Raw genomic sequence first — 12,127 nt, forward strand, 5'->3', positions numbered from 1 at the left:
CTGGGTTTAAAAAGAACCATTTATAGGAGGTGCAGCCTTATGAAGTACCTTGAGATTGTATAAATACAGATCCTGAGTTGCAGTGACTAATAAGTGAGTACAATCGCTGTGGTACTGAGATTCAGTCTGAATTCCCTGTGCTTTTGTTCAGTCTTCAGGTGTCTGGTTGCACACGCTACAGCAATGATTGAGTTAATTTCACTTAGTCATTTAAAAAGTGGATGTCTTTTTTACTTTCAGTTATAGATAAGGACAGAGGTTTGCATCTCATGAGAGCAAATCTTTTCGACAAAAGTTAGAGTTGACATGAGTGTTTGTAGAGACTTTTATCACAACTTTGTTGTTTTTTCCGTTCCCTATAGAGGGAGCCCAAGCCACTACTATAGATAAGACACCTAACTTGAGGTCTGAGGTTAGGTAGGTCAGATGTTTTAACTTCAATTTCAACTTGAGTAGCTTTTTGCAGATGGAAGTGGTTTTATTACTTCTATTCAGGCATCTCTGTTCTGAGTTCAGAATTCTGTTTAAATTCTCCTGTAAGTTTTTGGGGTAATTTCAGTACTATAGAGAATGTGGTAAATCACTGCCACGAAAACTTAAAAAAAAAAAAAAATTTCACATGTGTAGCTCCAGTATAGCTATGGGTGAGATAGAGGAGAATTTGGTCCCAGTGGAAGAAAAACTGTGTGAATGGCGTGTTTTGGAGAATTGTTCCCATCCCAGTTTTCACTTTAAAGACAACAAACTATGCAGTCCATAACCAAGTATTAAAGAATACCTTTTTGAAAGTTTTGAAATTTTAAGCCTGCAAATGTTAACTATTTAAAATTAATCTGGCAAAAAATGCTATTAAAATTTATGTACTAAAAACACATTCAGAAAATTTTAACTGTTTTGCTTTGTGCTGGACAAGAATAAAGCATCTGGTTCTCTTCTGTGGAGCCTTAGGTATTCTGCTAACATAAACCTTTTAGTTTTAAGAGATCTTGAAAGGAAGGGAGAATTGCAGGTGTTCTCTTGAAGAGATGCAGTAGAAACCCATTTTTCATGGAGTTACAGGAACGCAGCTGGAGAGCAGAAGCCAAACAAAGTCTGAGAATCTCTCCCTTATAGAAGGATACATAGGGGAAAAATGGTATGTTGTGTAGCAGGCAGCCGGAAGTGTCTCTTCAGTAATGAACTGTTTCCTAAAAGTGATTTGGGGTCTCTAAGAATTACTTGTTCCATAATCCTTTTATGTCAGTGTGATGTACTAATACTTGCAACAGTTATATAACCTGCTGTGCTGAAACATTTCTTTTTACTGTTTGCTGAATCTGAAGTACTCTAATTGGACGTGAAAATAGGTTTGAAGGCACAAGCATGTGATATATCAAGATTGTGATTGTGCTTTGGTATTTGAACTTATATATATTTGCAGCTAAAACTTTCATACCACACAACTTGTTGTTAAGTCCATCTGGTCTAGATATACTGTGGCAAATATGTGCTAGGTGCTTGTTATATTGATGAACAGTAGAAGTGTGACTGTTCCTACTAAAAAATGTGTAAATTGTCAGGGTGTATCTGAGAGCTAGCCATTACATAACAGACCATGCATCTTGTGGTTTGTGATCTTGCTTTCTTCCCTGATATCAATACTCAAATACATAAACACATTTTTATTACCTTAGCAGTTTAGTACGTGGAAATTCTTACAGCCACCACAGTGAATTCAGTTGTTTCTGCTTATGTGGCTTTTCACATATCTTGGTGTAAAGAGACATTGGCACACATCTCTCGTCTGTTATGATTTTTACTCTCAGAGGTAATCTTTTTTAGTCTGAAATAAGATCTGCAAAATATAGCTTCAGGTCACCTGATTTCTGTCGCATGTCACCCACCGTCAGTTTGTTTACTGTTCATTGCATGGGTCCCATCTGAAGATGAACTCCTGTTGACAAGTTTTAAATTAGAATTAAAGTATTGCTTTCTCCATAAATCTATTCTGAGTTGTTACTGAAGTGAGAGCTCGAAGATCTGTTGCTATCAGTTTGATTGATTGATGACAGTACTGGTTGCCATGCAACAATTCATTTGTGTTCTATGATAAGATAGGGCAATATTCTCTTTTGTGTATAGTTGTGTGAAAGATGAGTTTCAATTGCTGCTGAGGAGGAAGTGTGTGCTAATGCTGCAGCACTCAGCAGTGTGGAGGTACATATGTGATTTAATTTGGAACAATGCCATGAGCAAGTCAGTGCTGAACACTGACAGACACGTGTATTTATGCTAAGGCTTTTCAAAATGCTATGTACAATTGCTCCTTGAGCATCTCACTGGCCTTTTTTTTTTTTTTTTTTTTTCCTCTTTAATTTAATGAAGTGCTAATATTGAGCCTTACTGTGAGAGTTTCTTGCTAGCTTGTTTATTTTTCCCCTCACTCCTTCTCCCTCAAATCCCCAGGCACTATGTTGTGCTAGGAGGCAATTGCATAGCATAAAGTAATGACTCTCCAGGACTCTTGTTTTGTCATGCAGCTATTTCTTAATAGCTAGATTTGAAGTTCAGTGGAGGTGTAAACTCAGCTTGTGGAGAAAAGAACATGCAGTTCATAAGGCTTTTTACAGAGGAGTAGCGCCTGCATTTGTTTATTTGTTTTATAGTCTTGAAGAAAAGAGAATTCTATTTGCATAATCATAGCATGTGTTTGCATTAACTGTAGGTGTGGAAGAAAATATTCAAGAAGTAGTTGGGCACATCACAGAAGGTGTCTGCAGGCCTCTGAAGGTGAAGTATTTTGTTTTCCTTAGCATTCTAAATGCAAAAATTTTTCTGTCATGTTTTTCCAGAACCCGTGTGCCCATCTCTACAATGTATTTTCATCACCCTTAGTTAAGAGTTAGATTCGCAGCTTTGAGAATCATAAGATCCTTCAAAATTAAGAGATTCCATAGTTCATAGATACCTGGTTTAAATAGTTATATAGTGAGAGATACTAGGATGCTAAATCTGTATCTTGATTTTGTTTTACTTCAGGAGTGCTTTATATAAAAAAAATTAGCTTTGGTTTTAGTGTATAGGAATGGCAGTAGTAGGTAGATGAAAAACCAATTTCCTTTACTATCACATTTTTCATAGCTTATACTTAGAGAAGAATGTACAAGTTATGCAGTTGTGTAGTAAGACTTTTGTAGAATAGTTTTCTCACCTGTTTCTGGAGGTATTAAAGACTTACTGACCCATAACTACTGTCTTTGTATTTAATAGACATCAATAGAATTTTCTTGCATGAATATGTCCAGTTGATATAAAATGCTGATATTCACAACATATCCTACAGGAGAAAAGTGCATAGCTAACTGTATGCTGTGTGAAAAGCCAGCTCCTTTTGTTTTTGTTTAATAACTCCAGCTCTTGTATTGAAAGAGACCATGAAGAATTGTTTCCTACTTACCATCTTTATGTTACCCTGATTTGCTTTATTTCTATCGCATCCCTCCACAGCTGGGCTTTTTTCAAGCTACAGCCTTAGTCAGTTAAGGGGGCCCATTAGAAATGATTAATAATGATCCATCAAATGATTGGCTGTCTTATTTATTGGATGTGCTCCACTTAAGCACAAAATAAAATAATCAAGGTGTTGAATCCAAACAATTGTCTGATGGTGCAGCGTATACATCCAACTGTTTCTAAAGTAGCATCTACTGTACTAAATACCATTATAATAAATTTATCTTAGAATACTCTAGCTATAACAACTATGTCCAATTGCCAGATAGTTAGTTTCAAATGTTAACAGGTAGGTTCTGAATACTATACGTAAGTTTCTTATAAGAAAAGAAGTAAGGTCTGAGGAGAGGTAAGCATCAAGAAAGTGCCATTTAGAATGACACAGAATCACAGAAGAGTTGAGGTTGGCAGAGTCCTCTGGAGATCATCTGTTCCCAAACTTTCTGCTCAAGCCAGGCCTCCTAGAGATGGGTGCCCAGGACTGTGTCCAGATGGCTTTTGAGTATCTCCAAGGATGAAGACTTCACAACCTCTCTGGGCAACTTACTCCAGTGTTTGGTCACCTCACAATAAAAACAGTATTTCTTGATGTTCAGATACAAACTGAAACACAGGAGGTTCTGCCTATTGCCACCTCTCATACTAGACCAACAATTATCACAGCTTTTTTTTTCTTTTTGGAGGATATTTTCCAAGCTTTCTGTGTTCTTTGCATGCTTTAGCTCAGTTAATACTGAATACTGGTGTTTGAATTCAGTATTTCTGTGCATTCCAACAAAGGAATTAAGGATAGAATCGAACCTTTTTGTAAACCAGAGGGAGTTTTGGTCTTGATTTGAGTACTTGTGATTTGTCCAGAATCGTATAGAATACCTTCCATTTTGATTGCCAAACTCTTTACACTCATATGTTTCTGCTGCCTGTAGAAATATTCCCTGAAATATTGTTGGTGGCTAGTTCCTGTGCTAATAAAAATTAAAAAAAAAACCCAAAAACTAAAAGAACAGTGAAAGACTTCCCAATGTAAAATATGCAGTACTTATTGTTTCCCCTAGGGAAGTCTTCCATAGCAAAAGAAAAACTCAGGAAAAAAAAACCCCAAGAACATCAAGCAGAAAAGTCTTCATATGATGCAGTTAGGTAATTGCCATGTTGAGAGGAACACAAAAATAGACTCAGTTTGGAGGAGTCTCTTCTACAATACATTTTTCTTTCTTAAGATTGTCCACAATAATAAAAATAACCATGTTAATTTCAGGGAAAACAGTCTTTGCTGTAGTTGTGTGGCTTTTCTGTACTACTTTTCTAGTGGATTTCTGCTGATGTTTGCAAACCTGTCACTTCGATTTGAGTTGATGCTGAGGTATAAAATAGCGTGATAAAGCCTAGTCATAGAATTTCCACAAGCACTTTTAAATACTTACAGAATTCCACGTGAATGTACAATATGATGCAATTTCCGTACTTCTGAAGAAGGGTTATACTTACATGCAGTATAAATTGTTCACGCTTACTGATAGCTGGTTTGAGTTTTAGGCATCTAAGGAAATCTTGAGTACTCACTAGTGGTAGATCTAACCACAGGCCTCTTGTTTCAGATGGAAATAGGAGGAGCTTAAAAACATTTCAGTTAAGGTCCTCATCTTTTCCATAGTGCTTAGATGAGATCAAAACTAACAAGATGTTTTGGATGCTTTATGTAGACCTCAGATGGTCTTTTATGGTCAACTGACTACAGGATGCATAGGATTGGGAAACAGTAAGAGCTATAAGTCCAAGATGGCCCTGAGCAGTTTGCTAGTTTTGGTTCTGCTATGCGGTGAAAACTTATGTATGGGAAGCAGCAATACTTCTTTTCCTGCTTTGGTTTTTTTGATTTTCATTTTTGTTTCCTAAACCTAAAATACTTTTTTCCTCCTCTCCTTCTGCCTATTCTGTCTTTTTCTATTTCTCAATTCTTTTCTTTATTTTCAGTTACTGCTATATTTTTGGTCAATATTTTGTTTTTCATCTTCTTCCCTACCTTTCTTACTTTCAGTTGCTGTACATGTGGAGTGTATTTCTTACCCCTGCCCAAATGACCTTTTATGCAACATTGGAGATAATGATTTGGATATATATAATCTGTATATACATATGCATTGGAGAGAAAAGTTCACCTGAGAGTCAAAATTAACTTTGTGCATTGAACTTTGCAAATAAGAGGCAAAAATTATTTCTTTGTTGTTGATCTCTGACTTAGAGGCAAAGGGAGGATTGAGGAAGCATAATCGTAGTTAATTCTCCCTGCACCCGGCTCTGAGGAGAAGGCAGTGCTGCTCATCGGGCTCCATTGAACAGCAGACAGATAACTTGGGAGAGCGGGTGGTGGCTGGTGATTTGTGTGAGGCCCTTTCACACACAGGCACGTTGGAGAACAGTGCAGTCATAAGTCACTGTCTGTCACTGCTTTGTGAGCACCCAAAAATTGACCCTTAGGGCAGCTTTTAATGAGTGGATTGAGACCGTGTGTACCATGGAGACAAGGCATCAACTGTCCAGCTATAAAGACAGTCAGCACTGTTGGTGTGTGTTTCCAGTATCTCCTGGTTGAGATAAACAATCAACATAGCTGGTTGTTAGTTATAAATATATATAATTAAATAGCAGTAGGAAGTATATATAGTATAATGCAGGTGAAATTCTGTCTTTTGGGCAAAATACCAATACTTCAGATGTTCTGAATTGCTGCACGATGCTGATGATTAACTGTTGTCGTTGTTTGCAGCTGTTCTTGCTATTCAGTGCTGGGGAGAATTCCAGTATGTGCTAGTATCCATTAATGACTTCATTATTTTGCAGTGTTCAATAGCAAGTTACAACAAACTATACAACTATAGGGAAACAGATTTATTTTTAAAAGAATATATACACCTCCGTGTTTTCTACCCAGAGGTTTGGCAATCAAGAAGCACCTTGGTTCAATCAGAATGTTACAGTTATCTGGATGTTCGCTTCCTAAATTTATTTCTGGTTAAATTTATTTTTAAAAAATCAGACATACATTGCATTTAAGATCATAGAGGTTGGCTTTTGAAGTGTATGACCTGAAGGACGCTTGGTTTTCTTTATTCTTCAGGTTAGAATTGAGCAGGTGATTGTTGCCGAGCCAGGAGCAGTTTTACTGTACAAAATTTCTAACCTTCTCAAGTTCTACCACCATACAATCAGGTATGCCAAATTGCAAAGTATATTAAAGATGTCTTTTCTTCAATTGTATGTGTATAGATAGATCAATACAGTAAAAAAGAGTATTTTTGTGGCTTAGTTTTTACTCTATTCTGTGTAAGCAAGGAGAAATGTGCATGATACCAAGCAGATACCATTTATCTGTTGTCATTCCTCAATTCAGATTGAATCTGCTTTGGAATATAGTATCAATTTGCAACAGAAACTGTTTATTGTTCTGTATAGATGCAAATAATATACAGAAAACCTACACGAAACATTTAAGATGACAAAGTCAAGTCCCCTTTGAGAAAACACTAGAATTAAATGATCTCTAGAAATTCAGTTTTCCTTTTCTTTCTGAAATAACTATACCATTTTTTCTAATTATGTTCTTGCACTTTTCTGTTGGGCCTATTTCTTTCAGCCTTCCAGATCCCACCAGGAACACAGAAACTGGAGAAAACCCAGAACTGCTTGTTTTATACATTATGCCATTTGCAGTGGTTCATATTGGTTAGAAACAGCAATAGCAGAAAAATCTTCCTCCACAGCTCTGGACTGAACTGCTAAGAGTTTGAATCACTAATACTACTACTTGACCTTTTCTGTACAAAAAGATATTTAGATGTTGGGCAGAATGGGATAAGTGGTTCTCAGGCACATCCCACTGTGTTCAAAATCCTCAATTCTGATGGCACTACGTGTCTGTGGTAGGACACATATAAGACCTATTCCTAATTTTCTATTGTTGTTTTTCTGTCTCCAAAGTTTGTTTTTCCTTGTAGTTATAAAGCTTAGTGCAGTTGAAATTGTGATGTTACAATGGAAGGTCTTAGGCAGTCTTATCCGTTGCTTTCTGTCTTGCTAAAGATACAGTGTTGAAAAACTGTTGAAATACCTCTGTTCAGCTGAATAATTCCCTCCGTATAGACGAGGTGCATCTGACTATTGGAGGGAAGAGGTGACTTGAGAAATGATCTATTAAATGCGACAAGAATATGATCTGAAAATCAAGCTGCAGGTTTAAATCAGTCCTATCATGATGCAGTTAATTTTTTCTGCCATTTTTGTGGCGTAAATGCTCTTTTACTTTAGACAGGAGGTGTATCAGTGAAAGAAGTGTAATCATGTAGTGCCACTTAAGGTTTATGCGGTGTTCATGCTAAGTATTATAGCTTGACACCTGGAACATCAAGACGTGAATTCTTGTAGTTTTGGAGGTGCCTAACATCGCAGTGAAGAAAGAAGAGAGGTGATACTATCCATAAAGTATATGAATATACTTTATGGTATATCCATATACCATAAAGGACAGTATGATGGGAAGGTTATCAACTGTTTATGCAATCTGTTTTCTATAACAAAACAAGAATCCAGTAAATTTTAGAATTCTACTAAAAAATTTGTCCTGTGCATAATATCTGCTTAATGACAGTTGACAATGCTTGTTCTCACAGTCATGATTGAATCTCTCAGCTAATACAGAGAACTGTTCCCTGCAATTATTTGTTGTAAATTTTCAACTTTGGAAAAAAAAGTATTTGAAATGCTGTCTAATGTATCTGACCCTGTCATGTTCTTCCCCGCCTTCGGGTTATTCAATTCATCTTAATTTTGTTTTCAGTGGTATTGTAGGAAACAGTGCAGCCACGCTGTTGACAACGATTGAAGAAATGCATTTGTTAAGCAAAAAGATATTCTTTAATAGCCTGAGTCTTCATGCAAGTAAACTGATGGATAAGGTTTGTTTCAAAATCATACAGCTTTCATGTTTCAAAACACTCTTTAACTTCCCTTCTGTCTAGTAAGATTATTAGATTAATAGTTGTTTTATATCTCAACTTTTCCTGAAACTAAAGTTTTGTATTTTCTATATTTTAGCTATGGAAGTACGTTAAAAACTTGCTGTTTATCTTTTAATTCTCTTAATAGTTTTATTTTTGTGAAAATATGGCTAAAATACTGTTATTAGCAGTATTTATAGAGCAGTTTACGTATTTTTAAAATCTATGAGAAGCAAAAAAATTAGGAAATTTCCCGAAGTGCAATATAGCAAAGTCAGCTGATTGAGAGAGATAATTTGTATTAACTCATCATCAGATCAATAGTTAATTGCTCATGTGCACAATTCCTTTCTTGAAGTTAAATATATCCCAAGATGGTAAGCTAAGTAAAAACAAAACTTGGGCTTTTCTGTCTTCTATAGAAGTAATTATACCACATGAACACTGCTGCCATTAAAAGCAGAATATATATTTGTTACACCAAACACCTAAGCCAGCATCACTTCCCTGGTATCTTTTCGTCTCCTATTGATTGCTTTAAATTGTGATTCAGTGAACTTCCCATTGTTCAACAACTAAGGTTTGGTTGGTTTTGGTTTTTTTTTTTTTCAATTTCTCCCTGGTGTATTAATATCATGTTGCTGTTGGAGGATCCACCTGTTAAATCCCACCTTTCTAAAAATCTAAGGAAAGTCAAAGAAAATTGTGACCCTTCCCATTTCCTAGGGATCAGATCTTCATCCAGCATCCCTGTCTGAGACGTGATGAGTTGACTAGGCCCTCAAATCAAGAAATGCCTTTCCTGATTCCTAGTTACTGCACAGCCCCAGAGTTCACATCACTCTCAGCCCTCACTTTACTGTTTTTTCCAGTTTTTAAAAAAAAAAAGTTTGAAAGTGGAAGATAAACAACTGAGTTTTGTAAGTGTATTTCTAAATTATTTGTACTTAACATAGATTTACAGAAGCTATTCTTTGTGCAAATCCTTGTAGTTCACCAAATATTTAGTGGGATTTTCTAAGTTTCAGAGGTGTTCTGTGGTCTCAAAGTAGTTTTGTTATTCTACGCAGCTTGCATCTAGTCCCAATTTCCTGTCTTTTTGCAAGGACTGAGGAATGAGTTTCTCGAAGGAACAGTTGTTCCTCCTCTTCTTCCTTTCTGTATATGTCAGTATCACCTTTCAGTGGTTTTATTTGTTCATCAGGTTACTCCTTATTTGATACTACCCACAGTCCATACTACTAAAATCCACTCTGTACATTGATTGTTGTCATGGAGTATTTCCATTTGAATGCAGTGTCATTGGAATAGTACTTCCTGTGCTACTAATGCTTCTTCAAGGGTCAGTTAAAGCTTGAGTATGTAAAACCTACAACAGACAGAGACAATATGAATTTACAACAAAAAGCGAAATAAAGCTTACAGCTTGCTATGAGCATACACTAGTTGTATACGCATTCCTCAAAACATTTTACTTCCTAGCATGTAAGCTAAATTAAAATATGTATACTTGTACCTTTCATGAGAAGTCAGTGATGGACCTTAGCAAAAATACATGGCTGCTTTTTACTTGCTAAGAATGTGCAAACAAAGCAGTGCTAAGGAAAGACATTTTCTCTTAGCTTGAAACTATAAGACAGCTCTGTATTCATTTTGTTTTTATTTAGCTCTGTTGTCTTTGTCCTGCTGGGTCTTACATCTGTACTCAAACAGGATCCAGCATAACTTTTCTACTCACGTAACTCACACTCTTTGTACTTTTGTTTTGGGTGATATGCTGTTTTTGCTTTGGAGATGAGTAGAATTCAGAAGGAGAAGGAGGAGCAATAAAGGAAATGTGATCCCCCAATTCACAGTGTGTGTTCTTTGTATTGTGGGGAAGTTGTGTAATCTTCTTTGCCCTCCTAGTTCCCCTTCCTTCAGCTCTCAGCCTGGTTGTAACTGTCTCTTGGTGCTGCCATTGTTTTGTAAAGGAGTTGAATTTGGTTTTATCAACATTCATTGAAGGCAGTGATTGCACTGCTACCTTCAGTGGTGTTTTATTACAAACGATGAATGACATACTCAGCCTACCATGTAAGGTAAAAAGATCATAGTATTGCTCTTTCCCATTAACTCATTTTATAAATTAAATCTGAAACACTGACAGTTTTACATTGTATATATGTGCCCTGTGAAGATCTTCTCTCAGCATGTAATTGAGGTCAAAAGCTTAAAGAGACTCAGAAGACGTTTAGATATATGAGTAATGAATGCATCTACATTTTTTTACTAATCTCTGTATTTCAGGAGTTGACGAGGTAACTCTATGGCTGAGACAAAATCTTGCCATACCAGTGTGTAGTTCTTGTCACCGAGAGCTTTAGAGCTTTGAAGCACCTTATATTACTACGCTTTTTGAGTGGACTACTGAATTGATAGAATGATGTCTTATCTCCTCATGACTGAAATTAGTTTTACTTCACAAAAAATACAAAAATTAATAGGCTGTATTACACTCAGAGAAGCATTAGTTTCCATGAGATAAAGACCCTATTTTATCATAAATTTAATTATCCTGTTACTTAGTTTACTGTGTGTTAATATACAGGTAACCAGCTTTTATGCTTTTTCATATGTCTTTGTTAATTTTGTAGTGAATGTCACAATGCTTCTACATTTTTGAGGAATTTCAGGGTTGCTTTTTACCATGTTTTTATTAACGTGTGATCAATCTAAAATTGTGTGTATATGTATTAATAGATTCTCTTCACATCCCAACCTTTTTACCAGCTTTTTTTCTAAATATGTATGTGCTCCAACTACTTCCAGAAATTTTTTTTATTTTTGGAGAAGAGGAAAGCACTGCAAAACAGACCCGTTGTGCTTACATATGTGATTGCAAAGGCTTCATTGCTGCTCCTGTTATGCACAAAAAGACTACTCACTTGAAAAGTAATTTCCTAATTTTACACTTGGATGGTCTGGAAGTCATGGTTCCTTATTTCCGCTTACGTTTTGTATGTTAAGGCATTGATAAGCCTCTCTAAAGAATATCAACTGTCCATTACTTTAATATTGAAATATGACTCTTAGGGCAATTTAAATAACTTTGGAAATAGAGTAAAATACAAATAGGGTGTTCATAAATAAAATTTTTCTTATTTCTATAAACTTAAGTGCATCCTTTGTTTAGAACATTGGAAAGTGGTGAATACAGCCTATGTGAGTTACACCGTTTTAATGATAGTATTCCCTCAGTATCATCAGTTGTTGCTGATAATCTGAAAATCATAAGCAAGAAATTCTAAATGGAAATCAGTTCTACAGTTTTTATTTAATTTAAAAGAATTCAAGTTAATTGATGTTTGTAGCTACAAAATTCCAGAAGACTTAGTCACAATTACCAGTAAATTTGTAACTTAACAGGAGTCTCTTTAGTTCTGTGCAAATTCTCTTGTGTTGCCATGTGGGGAGGACTCTCTAGAAACACTGGTGTGTTGCTGTGTCTTGCTGTGCTATGCTTTTTTTAATTTCTGAAGTGCAATGAGAAACTAAGACTTCAGGCTGTTCTTTCTAAGACAAGAAAATAGCTTCCTCTTCATATCTGTTTTTGAATAGAGTCCCATTCTACGTAAGGAGTGTCACAAGCATGGAGCTGT

At 35.9% G+C, this 12,127-nt stretch overlaps 1 protein-coding gene across 1 annotated transcript in view; it reads left to right on the top strand.

The window, feature by feature from the left end:
- COG6 (component of oligomeric golgi complex 6) overlaps window positions 1-12,127 on the top strand; it is a 53,113-nt gene that overhangs the window by 24,460 nt on the left and 16,526 nt on the right. Inside the window, exons 11-13 of the mRNA XM_010134986.1 lie at window positions 2,705-2,769; window positions 6,611-6,702; window positions 8,327-8,444. Of these exons, the coding sequence (XP_010133288.1) occupies window positions 2,705-2,769; window positions 6,611-6,702; window positions 8,327-8,444 (275 nt within the window). The remainder of the gene's footprint in view (window positions 1-2,704; window positions 2,770-6,610; window positions 6,703-8,326; window positions 8,445-12,127) is intronic.

Source organism: Buceros rhinoceros, unplaced genomic scaffold, assembly GCF_000710305.1.
Source record: "Buceros rhinoceros silvestris isolate BGI_N320 unplaced genomic scaffold, ASM71030v1 scaffold8604, whole genome shotgun sequence".
NCBI lineage: Eukaryota > Metazoa > Chordata > Aves > Bucerotiformes > Bucerotidae > Buceros > Buceros rhinoceros.